We start from the raw sequence: 26,771 nt of genomic DNA, 5'->3' as shown, positions 1-26,771 counted from the left end.
CCCTGGCGGGCCCTGCTCACAGGCAGAAGCAAGGAGGCCCAGAGAGGTTGAAAGTTGCCAGAGGACACACAGCTCAGTGGGGATTCATCTCCCCCTCCCCGATTCCTTCCCCATACGCATGTTACCCTAGCTCTAAGCAGGGAGGAAATTAAGGGGCTGGTTTTGTCAGTGTCCCTTGCCCTACTGCTCATGGGAGGATATTCAGCTTCTTGACACTGAGAGACGTGGCCTGCTCTCCTCCTGCCTCCCTTGAGGGTGGTCCCATGTCCTCTGGGATCCTGGGAACACAGACTGGTGAGAGTCCCAGCTCTAGCCCTGGCAGCTGTGTGAGGAGCCCAGCCAGTGCCACCTTTCTCCTTCCCTCAGGCAAGTCTCTCCTTTCTGGGCCCCTCCCCCTCCCCCCTAAGTAGGTGAGAAGGGACAGTCTCTAAAGTCAACCCCTCAGTCCTCCCTCAGTCCTAGCGTTTGACTAACATTTCCAAGCTTCCCTGTGGCCGTTGGTCCCAGTAGCCTGAGTTGGTGAAACAAGGAGGGGACTGTGTGAAGTGATTTGAGGACCCCCCCACCCCCTGGCTCCTTCTGAATCAAGCATGGGGCTCCTTATGGACTGGGAAGATGGGAATGCTGGGGTGCTCCATGGGCCTCGTGGGGCTTTTGTTGAATACAGACTTCTTGGATCTGTACCTATGTCCAGCCAGATGGGATGTGTCCTCTACCCCCTCCAGCTCCCTGCAGAGTGGCTGCACCCTTCTGGGAGGCTCTGCTGTAAAGCAGAGGGTCGGGGGTCTCGGGTGATAGTCCAAGCCCACTGTTTCTCTCTGCCCCCCTCACCTTCCCGGCGTCTGGGCACTGCCTGCGGAGCCAGGCCTTCCTATTTCCTGAAGTGCGCAGGTGTTGTGGTTGGGCAGGAACCCTGCCCTCCCATCCACTTTGCCCAGCACAGACTCTCCATGCCACACACAGTCTGTGGTGTATGACAAGGAAACAGATTGCCCCACGCCCACTCCATCCCCGGTGCCCCCCACCCAGACCTGCCAGGGGGCAATGAGGCCGTGGGCTGGGAGGTGGGACTGCAGCAGGGCTGGGCGCTCTCTCCACCACCCATTGCCCAATGCGCCTTCACTCACCACCTGCACAGCCCGGGCCCTGGGGCCTTGGCTTACAACAGGGGCCTGGGATAAACCCCACAGAACAGAGCCCCATTGATAGCGGCCACCAGGGCTGGGTGGGAGGAGACCAAACCAGCCACTGCGTGGTGGAGGTGGCTGTGGGAGCCCGTATCATCCTGTTCCAAGGCAGGGGAGCCCCAGGGGGTGGCATCCTGCCCCAGACGGTCTCTGCTCAGCCTCAGCTCTGGGGCACGGGTGATAACTGGGAGTAGCCCCTCCTTCCTGCTGGGGGAGAAGGGACTCTCCCGCCCCAGCCCACGGGGCCCCTCCCTCTCCTCCTGGGGCGATGGGGCAGGAGCACCTGTGGAGGTGAGGAGCCGGCCCAGTTGGGTAAAGATAAAAAGCGCATCAGTGGCCCAGCAGCTCACCACACTCCCTCCCAGCTCTCAGCCTGTGCTCTAGCCCCTCTGACAGCCATGAGGTCCTCAGTGGCTCGGCGGACGTACACCACCAAAGGGGGCTTCAGCTCCAACTCTGCCAGCGGAGGGGGTGGGCCCAGGGCCCACACCAGCTTCAGCTCTGTCACCATGTCCCGGAGCAGTGGCAGTGGTGGTGGGGCCCGCTGTGGCCCTAGCACAGGCGGCTTTGGCAGCCGGAGCCTCTATAACTTGGGGGGCAGCAAGAGCATCTCCGTCAGTGTGGCTGGAGGGGCCTCCTCAGGGCGGGCCCTAGGCGGCTTCGGCCATGGCAGTGGGGCCTTCATGAGCCTGGGGGCGGGAAGGCAGACATTCGGGCCCGTCTGTCCTCCTGGTGGCATCCAGGAGGTCACTGTCAACCAGAGCCTGCTGACCCCACTCCATGTGGAGATTGACCCGGAGATCCAGCGGGTGCGCACCCAGGAGCGGGAGCAGATCAAGACCCTCAACAACAAGTTTGCCTCCTTCATCGACAAGGTGGGCCAAGGTGGAAGGAGGCAGGGAGGGGTCTGCAGTAGGGACAGGGCCTCTCAGAAAGGTGGGCTGGATGGAGGCTGCTGCAGCCCATGTGCCTTTGGGTGGCGTCGTTGGGATGACTTTTGGAGTTGTTTCAGCCTGAGCCTGGGATGTTCAGACCTGGGTGCCTGGAGACAATCTTCAGGTTTTTACTGTAATTGCTCAGGTGAATCTCGGGTCTACTCATGCGGCCTATTGGCCAAGCCCACCCTGACGGCTGCAGCCTTTCCTGGGGTCATAGTTAATACTATTACACAGCAGCCTTAGCTCACAGTTACATAGCGGATTGTCCTCATTGCTCCTCTTAACAAGGTGGGCCTTATTACCTTTTGTCATTTGACAGCTAGGAAACTGACTCAAGTGAAAATTACCCAAGAAGCCCCATCTGCTCCCTATTCTCTCAGTCTGGTGGAGGCCTAAGGACAAAGACGTGGTCAGACACAATGGGGGAGGAGGTTGTCCTAGGGGAAGGCCCCCTTTTGCTTCTCCAAACTCCATGACCTGGGGCATGGAGTTTGATCTGTCCCAGGTTAGAAGTGTCCTGACTCCCTCCCTGGCATCCAGGAGGACTGGGAGGCTCTTGTCCTGTTCGCTGGCATTTCCAGGTCTGTTTTGCTGGCCGTGTCTATCTCTACCCCGAGCCTCCATGAAGAACCATGATGGGGAAAATCCTGGTGGATGACTGTACCTGGGTTCAGTGATTTGTGGGTTCCAAAAGGACATTCATGTCCCTTTCTCATGCGATACCCACAGTGTCCCACGAGGAACCATAGAAGGTAACATTGTGTCCATTTTTAAGAAGAGAAAACAGGTTTAGAGAGGTCATATAATTTTCCCAGGATCATACAGGTATCTGGAGGCAGAGGTTGGCACTAAAAGGGCTCCTTACTGCTTATGGCAGGTGCACCTGCTGCGTGGTGCTCCTGGGCCACATGACTGTGGGCCTGGGGTGCTGTGGGGGTGGGACCTGGAGAGACTGGATAGCAGAGAGTGAAGCAAGCCATTCCACCCACCCTCCTCACCTTCTGCCCTAGTGACTTTTGGTTCTTCTATGGGACTGTCCCAGAGGCTAAAGAAGCAGAAACCCCTTTCAGGCTCTCAGAATCATGGTCTGAGAGCTGGGGGCCAAGAGGTTGTCTGTGTCTGGTGTCTGGGAACCCTAGATCTGCAGAGAACCCTCCCTGGGGCCTGTTAAACCCTTGCCATGAGCCCCCTTCTGCATCTTTAGAGATAGGGCTGGGCACCGCTATTAAAAAAATTTTTTTTTAAAGTCTCATTTACAAAAAAGTTGCAGGAAGAATACAACATACTCTTTTATACTCTCAGCCAGATTCATCAATTAAAATGTTTTTGTCACATTTGTTTTTTCTCTTTTTTAATGTGTGTGTATACATAATCATAAATATATACATATATAGTTGTCTATATGTATATATATACACACACATATATATGCATTCATATTTTTTAAAATATTTTTTTTATTGATTTCAGAGAGGAAAGGAGAGGGAGAGAGAGATAGAAACATCAATGATGAGTGAGAATCATCGATCAGCTGCCTCCTGCATGCCCCCCACTGGGGACCAAGCCCACAACCTGGGCATGTGCCCTTGACTGGAATTGAACCCAGGACCCTTCAGTCCGCAGGCTGACACTCTATCCACTGAGCCAAACCAGCTAGGGCGCATTCATATGTTTAACAGTTGATTTTGATGTAGAATTGGGTTAAAAAACATTGATCTAATCCAATTTATCCAGGACAAATGAGGAAGGGAAACCCAGAGAGGAGTGACTTGACTGTCACTAAGTAGTAAATGACTGAGCTGGGGCTTTGTGCTTATTAACTCTTTAGAGCCCTTGTCATCAGGACCATCTTTTCCAGCAAAGACCGCTCCCTCAGGAACTCCTCCCTTCAGCAAGGTGTAGGCCTGCACTGCCCCTGTGATGTCCTGGTTGTGGATGGATGGTGGTGAGGAGCCCCATTCTCAGTCCCTCCTGGGGAAAGGGAATGGTGCCAGCCCACCACTCTTCTTGCTCTGGCTCAGGTGCGTTTCCTGGAACAGCAGAATAAGGTGTTGGAGACCAAGTGGGCACTGCTACAGGAGCAGGGCCAGAACTTGGGCGTCACCAGGAACAACCTGGAGCCCCTGTTTGAGGCCTACCTGGGCAGCCTGCGCAGGCAACTGGACAACCTCCAGGGCGAGCGGGGCAGGCTGGACTTAGAGTTGAGGAACGTGCAGGATCTCGTCGAGGACTTCAAGAACAAGTGAGGAGGGCTGGGCAGGCTGGGGCGATGTGGGGAGGGCGGGGGCACTTGGAAATCTCCGCAGAGAGAGCCATCTCATCTGCAGGGTCCTGGGGCCCACGTGGGAGATGCACAGACAGAGCTGCTTCCCTCGGTGCTCAGACACCGGACCCATAGCCTCCTGGAGAATTGTCACACTTGTCAATAATTTTGAAAAGTCTTTATTGTAAGGTGGGGAGAATAGTGTAATGAACTTATATGCTCTCATTACCCAGCTTTAATAATTATCAACAGCCAATCTTGCTTCATCTATATCCCTACTTACTTTCTTTCCTCCCTTATTGTCTTAAGCAAATCCCAGCCATCATGTAATTTAATTCACAAAAAATTTTTACTGGGTATGTTCATATAGTTCATCTTCATAACTTGACTTAGCAAACATAAACACAATGCCATAATCACACCTAAAACTTTTAAAACAGTTAATTCCTCAGTTTCATCAAATAGTCAATTTTGATTTTCAATTGTTCCATTACAGTAATAGCATTTAAAAGTACAGTTTGTTTGAATCAAGATCCAAATAAGGCTCACATCTTATGAATGGTCAATATGTATATTTATAATTTTAAGGCATACGTTTTCATAATTTTTCCAACAACTTGACTTGAGTTGTTGGAAACCTTAAAGTCTCAGCAAAAGCAGTTGGAGAGAAGTTCGTTGTTTGAGATGCCATCCTGTTGACACATCGCCACCTGTTCCTATAAAGCCTCCTAAGCGCTCTGATACAAAGAGATGGCTTCTCTTACCTGGTGTAGTATTGCACAAATTCTGTGCCATTTCCTCACAAGATGCAGGGAGGAATGAAGTCTGCATCCCAAGTTTCTCCACCGGTTGGCTGCATTGCAGAACTGCTTCCCAAAGGTGTTCTTGACCAGTAGGGGACCCATCAAGGCTTCCTTAAAGCCAAGAGGGTCCAGTACCTTAAGAGGTACATCATGGGTAAGCCTGGACTGAATCTTGTCTGTGTAACAGGTATGAAGATGAAATCAATAAGCGCACTGCAGCCGAGAACGAGTTTGTGGTGCTCAAGAAGGTGAGCAGGGTGACAGGGAGTGGGGGAGGGTGGTCCTTTGGTTGCCAGACTGCTGGGCTGATGCTGAGAGAGGCCTGGGCCTGGGGGCTGAGCCATCTGCCCTGCTCTCTCCCCAACCCCAGGATGTGGATGCTGCGTACATGGGCCGGATGGATCTACACGGCAAAGTGGGCACCTTGACCGAGGAGCTCGACTTCCTGAATCACCTCTATGAAATGGTGAGGCGGCCAGTGGGCAGGAATCATTACATACAGCATGGGGGATCCCTCCAGAGGACTGATCTGAATCCACCAGTGCCATTTAGTTGATAGAAGATAAACCTGGACCTTTGACTAATACTAGCTTCCATTTATTAAGTGCTTAAATGGGCCAGGTACTGGGCTAAGCACTCAACAACTCTATAAGTACTATTGTCTCCATTGTATAGTCAGGGACACTGAGGCTCAGAGCAACTTGCTCATGGCCACATAGCTAGTTAGAGGCACTGCTGGAGTTAAAAATCTAGTTCTCTAACTTCAAACTCTGACTCTTGCTACTATGTTATACTGTGTCCCCCTTCTTGCCCAGTTTGTAATAGAGCAAGGGATGGAGGAGCAGAGATTGGCAGAGCTGAGATGGGGACTGACATTCCAGGTTGGAGCAGGAGATGAGGTGTGGGTGGTGAGGTTCTAGGAAACAAAGGGAATTTGAAGACTTGGGTGAGAGGGTTGAACTTAACATGAGTTGATTCTAGAATAATAGACTCTATATAGGGACCTCAAAGTAAGCCTCCCACTCATTTTAAAGCACTTTCTCTAATTTACCTGATGGGGATCATGTAGACTCCACTTCTATATATATTTATTTTGGGCCAGGCATTTCCATTTCTGAACAACTTTATTAGAAAGCTGACTTGAATCATCTTCTCATGGCTTCTGCTCTTGATAGACCTCGATTCTGCCCCATGGGCTGCACATATCCAATTACCTTCCATGTGACATATTTTTTCATATGACAACCCTTTACAGGTCAGGATGATTAGGGGATTGAAATCTGTGGTATGTGCAGAAGTTTAGGAAACAAGGTTCTGAATCCAGAATTCAGAAAACAGAAGGGTGGGAGGGAGGCTACAGATACAGACTTCTATTTATGCAACCTAATATTGTATTAGCTTATGTGTTATTTAAAAAACCATCTCACCATGTTTGTTCCTTAAAATCCTCCTGGATTTTTTTCCACATCAATGCTTTCAGGGGAGACAGGCAACCATTGTCCTCCAGCTTCCTGTATTTGGGAAGTTGAATTTTTGAAACTGAATGCAAGAGCTAATGATTCCCCCTTTTTCTTGTGAAATGTTACTGAGGTTTCATCCCATTGTTGCAGGTCATTGTGGGCACATTGAAACTGGATTCTCCTCTCCATGTATTGGAGATGCCCAATTGGATATATTAGTGATGCATCAGCTTTGGGTTATCTGCAGACTTGATAAACTTTCAGTTTAGTTATTTGATAATATTTCAGTGTAAATTATTGACAATCGCATTAAGGCAGACAGAGTGAGAATCCTAGTCCCATTGTTGCAGGTCATTGTGAGACAGAGTCCTAGTCCCAGGACTAGATCTTCAGTGGTACCTTCCCACTAGGCTGGCCTCACACCACTAACTAGTAATTTGTGGTTTAAATGGCCGAACTACTTCAATTAATTAATTAATTTTTTGGCTCAGCTACTTTAAAATCTAGTTACCATGTCATCATTTGGCCCACATTTTTCTGTCTTATTTTTAAGAATGCCAGACTAAAAAAGAATTTCCAAAGAGAGAGAAAAATGTGCCTTCCAAACACACACACACACACACACACACACACACACACACACACAAATGGCTTGGTCAAACAATGTCCATGGCAGTCCTTTAGCAGTTTAGAAATACAACCCTGGAAAAAATCCATTTGGTTTGACTTTTCCTTAGGGAAATATTGCTGGCTCCAAGCCTCTCACACACATTTTATAATTTAGACTAGAAGTTCACAAGAAATAGATATCAAGTTTAACTTGGAGAAGTTAAAATTTCTCCCCTTTGAACATGAGACACTTGCTGTGTCTGGGGCTCTGGATTCTGTAAACTTTCCTGCTGTCCCTAGTTCTCCAGGATCACCTGGGGTGTTCATCCTCTTGGCAATCCCCGTTGTCTCCTAGGATATGCTCCTCTGACCCCTAAGATCCCCAACAAGGCCAAGGCTTCTCATCTCTATATTTGTCTTGGGTTTCCATTTCTTCTAAAATAGCGGTTGCCAACTGATGGTCCGTGGACCACTGGTGGTCTGTGAGGTCCGAAAGGTTGGCGACTGCTGTTCTAAAGCATTCTGCTCTGTCCAATTTGATGACTGTTCCCCTTGATGGAAAAAAACAAATGACATGACTGAATTGAGTTGTTGGCTTTGTCTGGGTCTTCTGCCTCTCCTGTTCTCTCCAAGAGCTTATCTAACAGCCCCTGTTCACTGGCTTTAGCATTTCCCTGGCTCATCTTTGGCTGTGTTTTTCTCTGTTCAACATCTCTATGTGACCAGTCTGGATGGAGCCTGTTGGGAAATGTTCTGTGCCATCATGTTGATTTCTTAGGTGTCTCCCAGTTCTTCTTTACTGGGATCATTGATGGTCATTCATTGTTTTGGGCTTCCACATTTCCTCTCTTAGGTTCTTATCTCTTTCAGATCAATGGTTCCCACCCCTCTCTTCTCTGAATGTGTAGCATTTGGCTTCCCTACTCTCTAAGGCACATGTCTGGCATACCCAGTGTTCCCTCCTTTGATATTTCTTGTCTATTTGACATATATTTACTGAGTACCTTCCACAGGACAATAGAGGGACAAAGTCGCTATCTTTGATGGGCCTGGATTATCATGCGATGAGTCATCACAGTGACAGGGACAAGGTGCATGGAGCAAGCTGTGGCTGACCCTTCCTGGGGGACTAGAGGAGCTTCACAGCAGATGGCACTTGAGTTGGATTTTAAAGGAAGGGTGAGACTTTCAAGGGAGGAACAGGAAGAACTGCCATCCAGGGCCCCAGCCTGTGCAGTGACATGGGGGCACCAAAGAGCACGGTGTGTCTGGAGAGCAGCAGGTGGGTTGGGCATTGAGTGTGTTGGAGAAAAAGGTGAAGAGGTGAACAGGGAAGGTGAGCTAGACCAAGCCGGTGTCACTTGTCAAAGTTCCTCATTGCCTATCTGCACCTCCTTTTGGGGGTGGGGGTTGGGTAAGAATGAAGGCCAGAGCAGTCGTTCCCTTTTTGCCTCATGGGCAAATCAACTGTGATTGCCACTGTGGCACTTGGTAATGGATTTTATAGTCTGTTTTTCACAGCCAGATCTTAGGGAAATCTGGAGGTCCAACCACCAATTCCTGGAATGTCTTACCAGGCAGGAAAGGAGCCTCGTGACCTCCCTCTGGCCTGGGGGCCTCCCTGTGGATTCCAGGCCCTGCTCCAGTGCCATCACTTTGGCCTCATCTTACTCTCCACCCACTCTTTCCTTCAGGGTCCCTGGTGTCTAAGAAGGCACATGCCTTTTAATCCACAAGGCTCTTTCCCCTCTACTTGCATTGGCCCCATATTTTTGGAAAGCCTGAACTTTTTGTCCCATGGTTCTAACAAGACCACCCTCATTCACTCATGGAAACCTACAAATCCACAAAGGGAAATATTGTTTACTAAAATTAGAGCCCCATTTCACAGCTGGAGAGACTGAGGCCATTCTTGCAGTTGTAGCCTGGCCTGATGCCACCTGGACCCCTGCCTTTCATCCTTTGGCTGTTTCCTGGGGGCCCGGTGGCAGCTAATGTTGTTTCTGCAGGAACTGAGCCAAGTGCAGACCAATGTTTCTGACACCAATGTCATCCTCTCCATGGACAATAACCGTAAACTTGACCTGGACAGCATCATCGCTGAGGTGAAGGCCCAGTATGAGCTGATTGCTCAGAGGAGCAGGGCTGAGGCTGAGGCCTGGTACCAGACCCAGGTGAGGAGAATGGCTGGCTTAAGTATGTGAGCTGGGACTGGACCTTCCTCCACTGGGAGAGGCCTGGGCCCCTGGGCTCCTTGTAGGCCTGGGGTCAGACACCTCCAGCTATGAGGGTGGGCCAGTGGTTACCCATGTGCGTCTGGAGCTATCTGAGAGCTCACTGCCACTTCTTTGGCTTCTAGTATGAAGAGTTGCAGGTGACGGCTGGGAAGCATGGGGACAATCTGCGGGACACCAAGAATGAAATTGCTGAACTCACCCGCACTGTCCAGAGGCTGCAGAGTGAGGCAGATGCAGCCAAGAAGCAGGTAAACCTCTGGTTGGGGGCCTAAGGGCCTGGCTCAGGTGCTGGTGGAGGTGGAGGGGCCTTCTTACTGTCATTCTGAGGTATGAGATCTGCTCTTCTCCTCGTGGACAGGGCACAAATGCAGGACCATCAAGATCAACACACTCCTTTTACAAGAGAGGAAACTGAGGCCCAGAGGCAGAAAGGGATTATCCAAGGTCACAGCATATCAGTGGTAGAGCAGGTGGGATGACCTCCTCCAGGGAGATTGACCCCATCTCCAGGAAATCAGAGCAGAGGCCCAGGGTTCAAGGGTCCAGGTCATAGCAGCTAAGTCCATCTAGGGCAGGGGTCCTCAAACTTTTTAAACAGGGGGCCAGTTCACTGTCCTTCAGACCGTTGGAGGGCCGGACTATAGTTTAAAAAAACCCACTATGAACAAATTCCTATGCGCACTGCACATATCTTATTTTGAAGTAAAAAAACAAAATGGCAAAAACACCCGCATGTGGCCCGTGGACCGTAGTTTGAGGACGCCTGATCTAGGGTATGGCTGAAAAGTTTGGGCTCATCCCTAGATCAGAGTGAAGCATCTGGTTATTGGTGAAGTTGTATTATTTATTTTATCTCTTTTGGGACAGTAGGATGAGCTGCAGCAAGAGGGACTTTCCCACTGGTGTTACATGATCCTACTTGCGTAATAGCATCTCCTCTTTCAGATGAATACTTCTGATTTCCTTCTTTTCCAGTTGGTTGTGGTGGGAGCAGGTGGGAGATGGGGATGCCTGGCTTAAGGGCAGAGAAATGGGTACGATAACCTTGAAGGATGCTCTCAACACCTTTCATTCCCCTGGCAGTGTCAGCAACTGCAGACTGCCATCGTGGACGCAGAGCAGCGTGGGGGTTTGGCATTAAAGGATGCTCAGAAGAAGCTTGGGGACCTGGACTCGGCCCTGATCCAGGCCAAGGAAGACCTGGCCCGGCTGCTGCGTGACTACCAGGCCCTCATGAACGTCAAGCTGGCCCTGGACGTGGAGATTGCCACCTACCGCAAGCTGCTGGAGAGCGAGGAGAGCAGGTGGCGACCCCTCCTGCCTGATTCTGAGGGCTTCCCAGCCCTGTCCTGTCAGGGGGGTTTAGGGGGCTGTGTAGTTGGCTCTGGTGGGGGGCAGATAGATAAGGGAGGAACCAGGGAGCTCCCAACTCATCACCTGAGGGAGACACTCCACTTGTGTTTGCTGCCTCTGCTGCACATCCCCTTGGTTGGCACAACCCTCAGTAATTCTTATGGTAGTTGGTAGGCTAAGAGGAGTGAGGCTTCTTCTTCCAACACTAGACTCTATTATCAGTGGAAGCTTTGAAAAAGATCCATCATCTCTGTCTTCAGGGAAGGCCTGAGATGTGGAGTCAGTCACTTTAGCCAGAAATTGGGCAGCTCTGTTTGGGCTTTGTATTCCCTCCCTCAGAGCAGGGGTGCTGACCCTGGCGTGCATGGGGAGGGGCAGGAGGGCGGTGGCATGGTCTGCTGGGCTCTGCTTCTCTGCTGTACTGGCTTTAGCATCTGCAGAAGGGCCCCAGGTCCAGATGGCCACACGCACACTCTTCTCGTGTCTCCTGGTCTTGGTTCTTGAGAGTTGTCCACCTGAATCGAACCACTGTAAAGGCAGAGAGAGGGAAGGAGAGGGCTTTTGCTCAGGCTTCTGGAACTGCTGACCCTTTTCCTGGCCTTTCTGTTTTCCCCAGGATGTCTGGAGAATGTCCCAGTGCTGTCAGCATTTGTGAGTATTTTGCTGCCCCATCCACAGGCTGGCCCCTGTCCTCAGCTCAGTCCACTCAATTTGTCCTTGGCCAAAAGCACACATCCCCTCCATTTGAGTCCCTGGAGACAGGTTCAATGGGTCCCCAGAAAATGAACTTCCTGCTCCAGCTCTCCATCCATTTCCTATGGCTTCACTGCCTGATTTTGTTCCTGCCCCTCACTGATTTCTGAAAGTCCCTGGCCCTCTCTCAGCATGGCTGCCCTTCCTCATCCAAATCCTTTGCTTTGCAGCGGTGACTGGCAACTCTACCACTATGTGCGGAGGTGGTGCAGCCAGCTTTGGGGGTGGCATCTCCCTGGGCGGGAGTGGAGGTGCCAGCAAGGGTGGTTTCAGCACCAATGTGGGCTACGGCACCGTCAAGGGAGGACCCGTTTCTGGGGGCACCTCCATCCTGCGGAAGACCACCACAGTCAAGACGTCCAGCCGGAGGTATTAGCTGCTGAACCTTGCAAGCTGGGCCCTGTAGTCCTCTCCCCACCCCACTCGCCCACCTCTGCTGCTCTCCCCACCTGCCTCCTTAGGAGCGGGAATAGCCCAAGGACCACAGATTCAGTGTATTTGCATGTCACACTCTGCATGTGATCTGCATTTTGGAAAGGGCTCAACTCTACCCAGGTTTCTCCTTTGTTCTGCGATGGGATAGGAGGGGAGGTTAAGGCCACCAGCTTGAGTGATGTGTTTGGGTGATTTGGGGTGACCATTTGACCACTGAGAGGAGACTGAATTTCCCAGGCCATCTTGCTTTCCACACCTCTGCTCATCTGGTCTGAGCTTAGGGCAGGCTAGGGGAGGAGGAAGGGAAGCCAGGAGTGGTCCCCAAATACCCTTCAACCTCCCCAGTCTCCCACCAAACCCACCCACTCCCTGAATGTACCCACAGCCCCCTTCACTGTCTGTGCCTGTGATGTATCTCAATAAATGGCAACTGCAGCTAGCTGACTGTCTGTGGCTCCAGTCTGTCTCGTCTGGGGAGTGGAAATTGTCAATTGATTAGCTCTACAATGGTTGAGGCAGCAATAACCACATGCTCACTATGCTCCAGTCATCATGCTGAAAGCACACCAGAGCAATGCTATCAGCACTCTTGGCCTTGGCTTATTCTCTCTCCCTTGTAGAGCTCATAGAAGGCTGGAGGGAATATGTAAGTTGCTCAAGGCAGGACCCAGGTACTGAGCAGCAGCCTATCACCCAGCCCCTTCCCTGATGCTATTGAGCCCTCCGCTAACTCTGTAGGGCAGGTAGCATGATTGTTTAGTGGAGAGATCTTGGGCTTCAGAACTAGATAGACTTGGGTTTAAATCCCAGCTCTGCCACTTACTAGCAGTGTGACCTTGGGTTAGTTACTTAACCTCTCTGAGTGCCAGTTTCCTCCTTTATAAAAGCAGGTGTGATGAGAACATGTGTAAAGCCTCTGGCTTATGAGGACCTCAACAAGAATTTGCTTTCCTTCTCCCTGGATTCTGGTTTGCCAGCTCATCATCTTGGAGTCAGATGATTTCTCTCTCAGCCTTTTCATCCAGTCATCAATAAAAATTCACATTTTTCTGTCAGCAGCAGAATACACATTCTTCTCAATGGTACATGAAACATTTTCTAGGATAGATCATATGTTAGGCCACAAAACAAGTCTTAGCAAATTTAAGAAGATTGAAATCATACTGCATATCTATGCTGACCATAATAGTACAAAATTAGAAGTCAATAATAGGAGGGAAACTGGAAAGTTCATGAATGCATGGAAACTAAGCAGCACTCTCTTGAACAACCAATGCACCAGAAAATAAATTAAGGGGAAAACAAGAGTTTCTTGAGACAAATGTGAATGGAAACACATACATCAAAACCTATGAGATGCAAAAAAAGCAATTCTAAGAGGAAAGTTTTTAGTTATAAACACATACATCAAGAAAATAGTAAGATCACAAATAAACAACCTAACTTTACACCTCAAGGGACTACAAAAAGAATAAACTAAGCCAAAATTTAGCAGAAGGAAAGAAATAATAAAGATTAGAACAGGAATAAATTAAATAGAGAATAGAAAAACAATAGAAAAGATTAACAAAACTAAGAGTTGGTTCTTTGAAAAGAATAAAAATTGACAATATTTAGCTAGATTAACCAAGAAAAAAAGAAAGAGGCCCAAATCAACAATATTATAAGGAAAAGAGGAGACCTTACCACTGATACCACAGAAATACAAAGGAGCATAAGAGGCTACTATGAACAGCTGTGTGCCAACAAACTGGACAACCTAGAAGAAATGGATAAATTCCTAGAAACACACAGCCTACCAAGACTGAATCAGGAAGAAATAGAAAATCTGAACAGACCTATTATTAAGAAAGAGATTGAGTCAGTAATAAACAATCTCCCAACAAAGAAAAACTACAGGCCAGTATTCTGATGAGTATAGAGGCAAAAATTCTCAAGAAAATACTAGCAAACCAAATTCAGCAACATGTTAAAAGGATCATACACCAAGATCAAGTGGGATTTCCCTCTGAGATGCAAGGTTGATTCAACAAACACAAATCAATAAATATGATACATCATATTAATAAAATGAAATATAAAGATCAGCATAATCTCAATAGACACAGAAAAAAATTTGACAAAATTCAACATCTGTTCATGATAAAAACTCTCAACAAACTAGGTATAGAAGGAACTGTCCCTCAACTTAGTATAGGAGGGTGCTTTCAGGGGGTTGTAGATGGCTCACAGAGCCCTCCTGTGCACCAAGCAGAGCATCTGTCCAATTATCTGTTTTACAAGTGGGACTGGGCATTTTTAAGGGCAAGAATGACTTTGCTGCGAAACATGTTGGGTAGCCCCTGCTTGCACATGCTCAGCATGGATGACCAGGAGAGGTTGCTCTCTACCCCTGGGAAGTGGGGGGGACCCTGTGCACAGACCCCCCCTCACCCCCATTTCCTGATTCTAAGGAGTCCCCACCCTCCCATTGCCCTCACTGGTTCCTTCCCAAAATGCTGACTAGGTCTTCTCTGCGGTATCTGATCCCCAAGTTGGCTCTGGCTCCACACAGAGTGACTCAGGCACAGTGGGGCTGCCAAGGCCAAGACCAGGTGATGGTGACCAAACCGGTGAGGGCCCAGGCCTGGCCAGGGAGGGCGGGGTGCTTTGCCACACCACACACCAGGTTTGGGGCTGAGAGTGAAAGACCTCAGGATTCCCATAATCCCAGGGCTGAAAGCGAGACTTGCCTCCCTCACCCAGAGAGTCCCGAGCAAACATGACTCCTCTGCTCCACACCCCTGTCAGCTGCTCATCCCTCTTGACAAGGTCTGGATTAGTTGCCAGATGAGGAAGGGTCATGGAGGACAATAGCAGACACGGTGGGGGTGGGGTGGGGACCAGCTTTCAGCCGTTGCTGCCAGGTAGAGTCATGTTGCCCAACCCCTTGCCTCTGGCCCAGGTAGGCAGGAGACATCTCTCCCATTCTCAAGGAAAGAAACTCTCTTTACCTCTCTCACTCTAGGGTAAATGCTCCTTGTATAAGAAGCTCTTCCTTTTATCTAGCTTAGGTTTCTCATGCTATAGTTTTAGGATTTAGGGAACTTTGGCAATTCTGATTTAATAATAATGCTACAGAATATAGCTCTAGACTAGAACTTCCTTCCTGTTTGGTTTGGGTTTATTATAGGATTTGTAATTAAGTTAATTTGGATTTAGTTAATTGGAGGACACAGAATGGCCCCTCCAGATAGTGTCATACCTTATTGAATACTTGTAAGATCAGGTCTACATAAACCAAACAATCAATCATGTGTCAAGAGCAAGGACAGAAGGAGCAGAGATACCTCTGTGGAAAATGCAGTGTGCTGCCCAAGACCCAGTTGCTGCCCTGGTGGACCATAAGTGATGGGTCTGTATAAGTTGCAATATAATTTCCCTCCCCAAAGTCTCTGTGTGAGACAGTCACCGATATAAACATTGTGGTGTAGAGGTTAAGGTTACAAGCTTGAAGTTAGACAGGATTGGCCTCCTACTGCCACCACTTCTTAGCTGTGTGTTCTCAGGCACAATATACAACCTCTCTGAGCCTCAATGTCTACAGCCCTAAACTGAGCACAGCAACACCTCTTTTGCATGGTTGTGAGGAATGGAAGTGTTATAAGAAAAGCACCCAGTGTCCAGTACACAGTGGCAGCTCTAAATGAGAATCCTTACATTAAAATAAAAAGCTTCTGCACAGCAAAAGAACCATCAAAAAACGAAACGGGAGCCCACTGTACAGGAGAACATATTTGGCAATGATACATCTAATAAAGGGTTAACATCCAAAATATATAAGGAACTCATACAACTTAACAGAAGAATGACAAACAATCCAATAAAAAAATGGGCAAAGGACCTAAATAGACACTTCTCCAAAGAGGACATACAGATGGCCAAGAGACATATGAAAAAATGCTCAAAGTCACTGATCATCAGAGAGATGCAAATTAAAATGACAATGAGGTTATCACCTCACACCTGTCAGAATGACTACCATCAACAAATCAACAAATGATAAGTACTGGTGAGAATGTGGAGCAAAGGGAACCCTAGTACACTGCTGGTGGGAATGCAGACTGGTGCAGCCATTATGGAAAACAGTATGGAGTTTCCTAAAAAATTAAACATGGAACTGCCATTTGACCCAGTGATCCCACTTCTAGAATATATCCTAAGAAACCCGAAGCACCAATCAGAAAGAATGTATGCACCCCTATGTTCATAGCAGCACAATTTACAATAGCTAAGCTATGGAAACAGCCCAAGTGCCCGTAAGTAGATGAGTGGATAAAAAAGCTGTGGTACATTTATACCATGGAATACTATGCAGCAGTAAAAAAGAAGAATCTCTTACCTTTTGAGACAGCATGGAGTGATCTGGAGAGTATCAAGCTAAGTGAAATAAGCAAGTCAGGAAAAGACAAGTATCACATGATCTCACTCACATGTGGAATCTAAGTAACAAAACAAACTGATGAACAGAGTGTGGAAGCATGAAACAGAGTGTGGAATCTTGGAGGGAAGGCGGGGGAGCGTGGGTGGGTGGGAGGTAATCAACCAAGGACTTTGTATGCATATACCAATATGCATAACCCATGGACACAGACAATGAGGCGGGGATGGGGGTGGACTGGAGGGAGTCAATGAGGGGAAAAAGTGTCATATGTAATACTTGCAACAATAAAGAATTATTAAAAATAAATAAATAAATAAGAGTCCCTTTTACCAGAAAACCACTGTGGCTTTTTCCTCATCTTACTTTTTATTTAAGAGATGATGTATAAATCAATTTAGAGTTATCTTCATGGGAAATACCTCATGGTTTGGGTTCCCCACAAGCACAAAATAAGATTGGTTGTATATTATATATTATTTTCCCCCAAATCCCTTCCCGACTGCTGCTTTTTGTTATGGGCACTAGACATGTGGATACAACTCTAGGTACAACACACATCATTTCTCCTAGTGGTGGAGTGTCACTGCCACAGACTAAGAGACACAAGGGACATGTCTTGAGGCCTTATCTCTGCAGATGCAACCCCTCCTCTTAGCCAGGAGTGGGGAACGTCTGGCCCGAGAAAGCCGTAAAAGGACTGAGAAATCATTTGGTCTGGCCCTGCCAAGGTATTAGGGGAGAGTTAATTAAATGTTTGACCAAATATAGCAGGCTAATTTTTAAGTTGATGATTTTGTATGGCCTGTGAATGATGTTATAAATACTCACATGACCTTTGGCAGAAAAATGGTTCCCCACCCCTGTTAGCTTATAAATGTCCTTGGCAATCCCCAAGGGACAGCCAGGAGAATAGAGCCATGAGACGGAAGGGCAGAGATCCAGGTGAGGTAGCCAGGGGTCTGAGCCCCTGGCCCCTCTCTCAGGCTATGATTCTGATGACCTTCCTACCTCTTCTTGGGGCAGGAAACCAGACAATCAGACTCAGCTCCCCAAGGGGTAGCACCAGGTCTCCTCTGCTCCTGCAGCAGCAGCCCCAAAGACCTGAAGTGGCTCTACCTTCCTTACCAGCTGGGCCCATCCTTGCAGTCAGGGTGGAAATCAGTAGACTCTTTGATGCTGGGCCCTCAGAGGCCCTTGGCCTGATCAATCAGTTCAATTAGGTTTGTTCAGTTGCTGAATTCTGGATTGGCTGCTGCACACATCAGACAAACTGACTTATACCTGCAGGATGGTATGGGTGAGAGGCCAGGGAATGCAGAGACTTTGGGATCAGACTAATGTGGGTCCAAGTCCTGGCTCCACACATGCTCTTGTGTGACCCTGGGGCTCCTTTACCCGCCTTGGGCTTCCAGGCCATCATTTGAAGATAGGGCTAATCATACTGACGGCATAGCGCTTGAGGAAGATTAAATAGTCACATGTACATAAAGCATCCCACACAGTGCCTGGCACAATGTTGACACTCACTAAATACTCATTAAAAGGATGAGGACATGTTCAACCCCATCCCTTATAGGAGATGGTCCTGGCTCTAGAATGCTCACTTACTACAGGCGGATGGACCATCCCTTGGGCTTTCTCCCATGGACCTCGGATGGGGCCCGGCTTCCTGTCCTCACTGCCACAGCTCTTCCACCCACGCTTCATTCACTCAGAGGCCACCTGGGCAAAGGCTGAGGTAGCTGGGCCAGAGAGAGGGTGCAGATCAGAGGTAGAGGCAAGAGGAGGGCAGGTAGAGGTGGGGAGGGTGAGAGTGGGAAGAGGAGAGGCTGGCAGAGAGGAGAGATTTCCCAGACAGTTCAGCCTTCCCTGCACTCCTGCCCCCAAAGCCTGGATCCATTGACCAACCTCTTCTCACCCCTCGGGTCCTGCTCTCTCTCTCTGCGTGGTGGGAGCTGTTCATTTTTTGCTGTAATCAGCTTTCATTCAGTCAGGGTCAGCTCAGGTCTGGGGGAAATATCCAGGCCCTGGTCACTGCTGCTCCCTAGATTTGGACTAGCAGTGTCATGAGGAACTGAGAAGAGGAGAGGGGTACAGATCTAGCTAATGTCTCCTCATGAGTGGCAATGGCAAAACCCGGGCAGGAAAAGAATGAATGCTTACTGACCTACTAAGTGCCAGGCACTATAAGTACGTTGTCTTATTATCTATGAGGCAGGTTTCCCATTTTATGGATGAGAGGATGGGTTGAAGGGGTTCAGAGGGTTAGTTAACCTGCCCAAGACTGCACACCTAGTTAGTGGCAACAGGTGGGATTTGAACATAGGTCTGTTTGTTGCACTCAGTGGGGAAGAATTTAAGTTAGGGCTTAAAAGTCGGATTTTGTATTTGAAAACACTGCTTTAAGAAGGGGCTCGTAGGTTTCGCCACTCTGCCAAAGGGGTTCCCAGCACCAAAAAAGCTACAAACACTTTTGAACACTGGGACTAATTATGAGAAAACACAACAGGCTCTGTCCTGGTGGAGGCAAGCACACGTCTGGGCAGCAAACGGAGCAGAGTTGTCCTGACCTAGCTTTGGAAGGCTATAGGCTATAATACGGATTTCCCCCTTGGCATGTGTACATGGGGCCAAGTGTACATGGAGGAATATTAATGACAATAATAACAAATATATGTGCAGCTTCTGACAGTTTACCAAGCAACATTTCTAATTTACAGGTGAAGCAAATAAGTTTCAGAGAGTGACTTGCTCCAGGTTTGCAGAGCTGGTAAGGGCAGGTTGTGCACTTGAACCCAGGCCCTCAGGTTCCAAATTCTGTGGAGTGAGAAAACAGGCAAGGGGTTGTCTTGTCTGGAGCAGGGAGGCCACTGGCAGCTGGTGAGATGGAAGGGTAGTGGGTGGGGGACCTGGAAGGTGGGGCCAGGCAGGGCCTCTGATGCAGGAGGCCCTGAGGCACCCGTTCAGGTTCTCCTGGAGGGGAGTGTGTTGGGATCCAGTTACCTGTGCCCTCCGATTGACTTCTGTAGGTGTGTTTAGTGACATGCTCAGCAAGTGTGAGAAGGATGGGCTGGTGCCAAAGGCCAAGCCCAGAAATGTTTCAGATTTTTCCTTTATGCCCCTGCAACCAAGCCCTTCTGCTCCAGCACATATAAGAGACCCAGGCTAGAGCTGCGGCATTCACTGGCCTGGCCCCTCTTGCTTCTCTCTGACAACTCGGAGCTCACTCTCCTCTCTCCAGCCATGATCTCCAGACAGCAGGGTGTCCGAGGCGGGTCCCAGGGCTTTAGCTGTGGCTCGGCCGTCGTAGGTGGGGGCAAGAGGGTTGCTTTCAGCTCGGCCTCCATGTCTGGGGGTGCAGGCCGTTGCTCCTCTGGGGGCTTTGGCAGCAGGAGCCTCTACAACCTCGGGGGAAACAAGAGCATCTCCATGAGCATGGCCGGATGCCGGCAAAGTGGCGGCTTTGGGGCTGGGGGAGGTTTTGGGGCTGGTGGCTTTGGTGCTGGTTTCGGCGCTGGCAGCTTTGGTGGTGGATTCGGGGGCTCGTTTGGTGGACGAGGTGGTTCTGGCTTCCCCGTCTGCCCTGCTGGGGGGATTCAGGAGGTCACCATCAACCAGAGCCTGCTGACCCCACTCCATGTGGAGATCGACCCCGAGATCCAGAAGGTCCGAACTGAGGAGCGAGAGCAGATCAAGACCCTCAACAACAAGTTTGCCTCCTTCATTGACAAGGTGAGCATCCCCTTGGCCAGATAAGGTGGCAGAAACCAGGGTTTCTAGAGTCCCAGAATCTCAGACCTGAGCCTGCCATGGGAAAACCACTGAACTACCCGGGCCTCCATTTTCCAGCTGGAGGGGAGTCAGTGTTCTGAGTCTCTTGTTTCATGCTGGGTGGGCTGTCAAAGTAGTTCAATATTTGGAGTTTTCTAGATGTGCTGTGTGGTACTTGGGAAATCATTCAACTTTTCTGGGTCCAATTACCCCAGCTATAAAGTGGGTTCATTGTTACCCTGCTTTTTCTCAGATTTTGGTTTTAAAATAACACAGTTAATAATTTAATAATTAACTAACAATTAATTGTAGTTAATATAATGATTTAACTGTTGGCACTTCTGTTGTAACAAAAGGAAACCAGGCTGGTTTGTCAAATAAAAAAGAGGCTTACTTCAATGGCAGAATCTAGGTCCCCTCCTGACTCTGGGCAAAATTGCTTATCGGGGTCTGTTTAAAGAGATGAGAGGATGGGTCTCTCCTGTTCTTTTAGTAGTCCAACTTCCTTTTCCATACAAGGTTAGAGATTCAAGTCCTCAAACTCAATTATAGTCAAGTATGATGGATGATAGCAAGCAGATTAGCCTCAGAGAGCTGAGGCATCCAATGACTAATAAATGAATGGATAAGTGTAGCACACTCAGTCAAGGATGCCCTGGGTCTCCATGCTTCAAAGTCTGAGTCCGCTTAGCTGTATGAGGCAAGAATGAACAATCTTGGAGTAGATTGAGTGGGATTGTTTGCTCTTCTTGCTAATTTGAATAAACCAATAGTAGCTTAAAGAGGCTTTTTTTGCGACCCTAGGGCATACAGATATAATAGCAAGACCAAAGGTTTGGTGCTTGTTTCATCTCACCTTTTTGGTTCAAATTGTGATCAGTTGCCCTTACCTGCTTTTATTTCAATTCTAAGCACATAAACTGGAAATGTCATGCTAAGCTGCTACCTTGATTTATCTGGCTAGATCTTTTCATAGAAAAAGGGAAAGTTCTGGGAAGTTCTCTTGCAGAACTGAATCTAGCTGAGACTCAGAATATGTCTAGGGCCTTGATCTTAGTTAAGTATACTCAGCTCTACACAAGTTCACAGGGACATACCAAGTGCATTTATGAATAAGTGTTTTTAAAAAATCTGCAATGAATTTATCATTCCTTTGCTATGGGTCTGAATCACTTTGAATGCAATCACTCAGACTATGGGTGTATCCCCTAATTTTATTTTATTTTATTTTATTTTATTTTATTTTATTTTATTATTTCATAGAGGTTCAGTATTCTTAGTAATTCATCCCAGGGCCCCAGGATCCCTGTACAGGAAGTTGTTCGTGCTGCATGGTCAGGCTCTACTGCTCTGTCTGTGCTCTTTTCTTCACAACCCACATGGCCCATTGGTTGCCAGGAGCTCACAAGTGGGGGTCACCACATTGACCCAGTGGATGGTTCCTGAAGTTGCAACATGATGGCCCTACTTGAATGGCTCTTGGGCCTCCTGGTTGACTTGAATTGAAGGGGTTGGTGTTGGCCGTGGCCAACTCTCCTGTCAAATCTTCAGGCCCTCATTCTGTACCTTTTTGAAACACAGGTGCGATTCCTAGAGCAACAGAATAAGGTCCTGGAGACCAAGTGGAACCTCCTCCAGCAGCAGACGACCACCACATCCACCAAAAACCTGGATCCCTTCTTTGAGGCCTACCTCAGTGCCCTCAGGAAGCAGCTGGATTCCTTGGTCAATGACAAAGGACGCCTGCAGTCTGAGCTGAAGACCATGCAGGACAGCGTGGAGGACTTTAAGACCAAGTACGTGGGGGAGGAAGAGGGGATGCCATCTCACAAGTGTGCCCAGCCATGTCCCAGGCTTCCTGGATTCCTCTCCAGTCATTTAGAATCCCAGGCTCTGAAGATATCCCAAAGGTGTCAGGAAGGTCCTCTAGTCTGCTCCCCTGTATCGCCACGGTTACATTTTAATGGGGTAAGGTCTAGTAATCCTAAATTGCCCAACAATTTATCAAACATAAAATGAATGATACATTCAGAGAGCTGGGCTTGCCATATACAAACAGGTTAGAAATCAAACAGATGGAAAATACAATACCATGATCAGAAGAATATAGGTTGTAGAGGCAGTTGGATTTGGATTAAATACTGAATCTTTCACTGGCTGTGTGATCTTGAGTAAGCTTCTTAACCTCTCTGAACCTTAGTTTCTTAATATTTAAATGGGGGTAATAGTCCTACCTTATATGTTGAGAATTAAATGAAATTAAATGAGGAAAAGAAAGCAGCTAGCAATGGACTTATTTCCATAGTAGCTCTTATTATAATGCTGACTCATTATGGGATGCAGCTGAGAAGAAACCAACATTCTCTCTCAGTTCACTCTCACATGAAACAAAGAGAACTTCTATGGAAATAAAATCAAGCAGATCATTGCTGGTTTTCCCCCCCCCCCTCATATCTTATCTCTTGAAAACAGTCTTCTTAAAGTTTTGTTTTCACTTCTCTGAATAAAACAGGGTCTAGACTGGTACCTCATGCCTGGTCATTATTCAATAAATGTAGGTTCAATGAATATTTGCATGAACATGGGGAAATGTAGCCACTTAGCTGATATTTCCAAATAGATGTTTGAAAGGAGTAGCAGGTTGCTGAGAAACACTAGCTCACTGTGGGGCTTCTGTCTTTTCCTTTCCATCTCCACCCCAGGTATGAAGAGGAGATCAACAAACGCACAGCTGCTGAGAATGACTTTGTGGTGCTCAAGAAGGTAGGGGATAAAGGAGGACACCCTTCCCTTGGGAGTGGTCTTTGGCTGGAATCGTGGGGTTGGTCTATCTCTGCCTTATCTCCACCACAGGTAGATTTGATACTATCCAGATCTACCTGAACAGGGTCCTAAGGAATTAAGGCTGGGTTAAAAACCCTGTTTAGATAATTAACATCCATGCCTGCATGGCTTTAGGGGCAGAATATGTCTAATGGCTTAGTTCCTCACTACCTCACCTGGTACTGAGAAGCCTTTCTGTGTCACTTAACATCGCTGCCCCTATTATAATTACTGTAGCGCATCTCTTCTCCCCACTCTTCCTCTGTAGGATGTGGATGCTGCCTACATGAACAAGGTGGAGTTGGAGGCCAAGATGGATGCCCTTAATGATGAGATCAACTTCCTGAGGGCCCTCTATGCTGCGGTGAGGACTCCATTGCCCCCTCTATTCAGGGAAGGGAATCCTCCATTTACGAGGCTGCTGGTTGGAGTTCACAGTTCTTTGAAAGGACTCTAACTCTTTACTTCCGGGGGGTGGGTTCTCAGCAAGGTCATGGATAGAAAGGGGTAATGTGAGAGGTTCTCAAAACCAGATGTCTTAGAAGAGGTGATTAGATCTAAAGATCGCATGGGATAGAATTTATTGCCATTTAGCATTTCTTTAGTGAAATGCATTTATTCCATTTTCTTTCATCCAATGAACTGGCTGCCCACTGACATGGATTGGCTGATAGTCCCTGGGGAGCAGTAAGGACTACAAACATTACTGTCCTGTCTTGAAATGTCACAACCACTTGATTTATACATAGAAATTTCCCCCCTCCCCATTGGGAATGCTAACTCTGCTTCCATCTGAGCCTGTGGCATGGCCATTTCTGTGACGACAGCAGATTTCTGGTCTCAGATAAGGGAAGACTCTCCAGGTGGCCTGATGTGAGACATTTTCCCTGTAGGAGCTGTCCCAGATGCAGAGCCACGTCAGTGACACTTCCGTGGTCCTGTCCATGGACAACAACCGCTGCCTGGACCTGGACAGCATCATCGCTGAAGTCAAGGCTCAATATGAGGAGATCGCCCAGAGGAGCAAGGCTGAGGCAGAGGCCCTGTACCAGAGCAAGGTGGGTCCTGAAGATTTCTCGGGAGTTCGGAGTGGCTTCTGGGGCTTTGCTTTTGATGTCTGTGAGCAAGCAGGTGATTATCAGCTCAAATCCAAGAGAAGTCAGAGATGAACTGATTCTTTGAGGTCTGATTTGAGATTATGTGACATTTTGTTTTATTCCTTCCACCTGTGGCAATTCTTGCTGGGATGACTTGAGAATAGACCCTACTCAGACACCTCTAACCCCTGGTTCCCTGTGTCTCTTGGGTCTTAGTTCCAGCAGCTCCAGACCTCAGTTGACCAATATGGTGACAACCTGAAGAACACCAAGAGTGAGATTGCAGAGCTCAACAGGATGATCCAGAGGCTGCGGTCTGAGATTGAGAACGTCAAAAAGCAGGTAAGTGTCACCTCCTTCCAGCTGCAGTACAGGGCCGAGGCCTAAAAGATGTCTCCACAGGAGATGAGAAGGTAAGGCATCAGGCCAGAAAATCCTGAGCTTGTCTGCAGGGGATTTGTAGCTCTTTACATAAGCCATACCCAGATCTTTTCAGCAGTATCCTAGTTAACATGACATGCCACCCCAGGAAATTAGATTTCTTGGCTCTTTTACATTAGTTTTTGCTCTTTAGCCAGTCTGGTGGGGGCATTGGTGGGCCCTGGTGGAGTGGATGAAATGCATAAGAAGGTGCATCAGGGAAGGTGGGGAGAAGGACAGACAAACCCTGACATGTTAAGTCCAGCAAACAGGAGAGGGGACAGATGTAGAGTTTTTGACAGCAGGATACTGACGATTGTCTGTCTCATGCCCTGTCTACAGTGTCAGACTCTGCAGGCCTCCGTGGCTGATGCTGAGCAGCGTGGGGAGCTGGCCCTGAAAGATGCCTACAGCAAGCGTGCAGAGCTGGAGGCTGCTCTGAAGAAGGCCAAGGAGGAGCTAACCCGGATGCTGCGGGAGTATCAGGAGCTCATGAGTGTGAAGCTGGCCCTGGACATTGAGATTGCCACCTACCGCAAGCTGCTGGAGGGCGAGGAGTGCCGGTGAGGAGGGGAAGGCAGGGCGGGAACATGAGGAATGGAGAGGTCTGGGGCCATGGCAGGTCCGGGGCACTTCTGTTGGGCCACCTGCTTCAATGCTGCTCTGGTGCATTATAAACAAGCACACTATTAGATAACAGGTTCATAGTCAGGCCTTATATTTGTCTGCTTAATGATGGGAAAGGTGCTCGACACCCCCTTATTGAATGAAGTGTGGCTCTGGGCTCTGCTGTGGCTCACTGCTCTTTTTCTCTCCCACAGAATGTCTGGAGAATGCCAGAATGCTGTGAGCATCTGTAAGTACCTTCAGTCCCTGCCATGCCCATTTGTTCACCCTGGTTTGAGCTGCAATTCTTGGTTGCCCACACTGTTGGAATAACCGTGTCCTTTGTTTCTCTCCCACAGCCGTGGTCGGTGGTGCTGCCAGCGCAGGAGGCATTGGTGGAGGATTAGGAAGCTGCTCTGGATTTGGCCTGGGCGGTGGCTTTGGCTCTGGCTCTGGAAGTGGCTATGGGTTTGGTGCTTCCGGCAGCAAGATCATCTCTTCCACCACCACTCTGACCAAGAGATCCCACCGATAGAGGAGATGAGGTCCCTGCAGCCCCCTGAGCCCAGCTGGGCCCAGTCTTGGTGTCTCTGTGCTTCCTTCACCTCTGCCTCCACGCTACCTTTCTGGGACTCATCTCACCAGTGTCACCTCAGTGCCGGGGTGTGGACTCTGCCCTTTTGGAGTTTGGTAGTTTCTTCTCAATGTGGGCTTGGTGACTTACCTGGAATGAGGAGGTTGTCAGCTGACTCTTCACCCCACATGGAGAGAGGAGAACACAACCACACGCTTCATCTTCAGAATAATTGGGATCATATGTGTGCCATCCCAGCCTGGTGCTATCTCCTGCCGGATCCCAGATATCTCTCTACATCAGGACCAACTCCTTCTCCATCACTTGGCAGCAACTGGCCCTGCAAGGTCAGAACAAGAACCACTCAGTGTCCCATCCAACCCTTCTCCTTCCTTCTATCCATCTATGGGTGAATTTTCAATAAAATGCTTTTGTCATTCACTCTGAGTAATTGTTCTTCTTCATTAGGAAGAAGTCTTCCGAATTCAGGTGAAAGTGAAGGAATCTGGGGCTTGAGGGCTCTGTCTGTGTAGATCAAGGTCATCAGTTAATTTTTCAGGTCTCTTTTTTTAAAAAAATACTCAGAATATTGAGGGAGAAGTGTATGGAGCCTGAAGGCTGCATCTGGAATAGAGACACAGACTCAAAAAAATCAACAATTATACAAAGATAAACCATTGTAGGGAATCAGGGCCAGGCCAGCTCAGTGCTGAGCCTGCAGTGAACCTGGAGGGAAGGGGTCCAAGTCTGGGAGGTGTGGGGTGTAGGAATGGTATGAAGAAAGGCCGTCAGGAGTCTCTACTGAATATGGAATAATTGGGTGTTTATACTCAGAGTCTATCTAGCAAGGCCTCCCTAGTTACGAAATTCCATGTATGGGCCTAAATGTCACCAAACCAGCAAGGCTTTCAGAAACTTGTTCTAAGAATCAACATGGTCATGGTTGTTGGATGGAGGAGTGAAAGCTTGTCCTCTTCACAAAGCTTTTGTGCTGTGCCCACTTCCCCAGCTCCTCAGGT

The 26,771-nt window shown here is 48.4% G+C and overlaps 2 protein-coding genes across 2 annotated transcripts; both read left to right on the top strand.

Annotated features, from left to right (window-relative positions):
• Positions 1-1,585: 1,585 nt before the first annotated feature.
• On the top strand, positions 1,586-11,979 carry KRT79 (keratin 79; the record flags this gene model as incomplete). The annotated part of the gene is made up of 9 exons (XM_079774179.1): positions 1,586-2,062; positions 4,147-4,367; positions 5,379-5,439; positions 5,562-5,657; positions 9,270-9,434; positions 9,620-9,745; positions 10,581-10,801; positions 11,467-11,501; positions 11,774-11,979. The coding sequence occupies 9 exons, from the start codon at positions 1,586-1,588 to the stop codon at positions 11,977-11,979; spliced, it is 1,608 nt and encodes a 535-aa protein (XP_079630305.1).
• Positions 11,980-19,658: 7,679 nt separating this feature from the next.
• Positions 19,659-26,187, top strand: KRT4 (keratin 4). Its single transcript, XM_079774169.1, has 9 exons — positions 19,659-20,193; positions 21,814-22,028; positions 22,935-22,995; positions 23,324-23,419; positions 23,949-24,113; positions 24,369-24,494; positions 24,915-25,135; positions 25,394-25,428; positions 25,538-26,187. The coding sequence occupies exons 1-9, from the start codon at positions 19,705-19,707 to the stop codon at positions 25,711-25,713; spliced, it is 1,584 nt and encodes a 527-aa protein (XP_079630295.1). The 5' UTR covers positions 19,659-19,704; the 3' UTR covers positions 25,714-26,187.
• The last annotated feature ends 584 nt before the right edge of the window (positions 26,188-26,771 follow it).

The sequence above is a fragment of the Cnephaeus nilssonii genome, assembly GCF_951640355.1.
Source record: "Cnephaeus nilssonii genome assembly, chromosome: 6".
NCBI classification, from domain to species: domain Eukaryota; kingdom Metazoa; phylum Chordata; class Mammalia; order Chiroptera; family Vespertilionidae; genus Cnephaeus; species Cnephaeus nilssonii.
The sequence above is the reverse complement of the archived record's forward strand: the minus strand, read 5'-3'. Positions and strand labels throughout refer to the sequence as shown.

Excerpts from the sequence above, each read along its gene's own strand:
- KRT4 (XM_079774169.1), top strand. The coding sequence starts at position 19,705 with ATGATCTCCAGACAGCAGGGTGTCCGAGGCGGGTCCCAGGGCTTTAGC. Across the intron at positions 23,420-23,948 it reads TGAGGGCCCTCTATGCTGCG|GAGCTGTCCCAGATGCAGAG; the intron begins GTGAGGACTCCA and ends TTTTCCCTGTAG. Across the intron at positions 25,136-25,393 it reads CTGGAGGGCGAGGAGTGCCG|AATGTCTGGAGAATGCCAGA; the intron begins GTGAGGAGGGGA and ends TCTCTCCCACAG.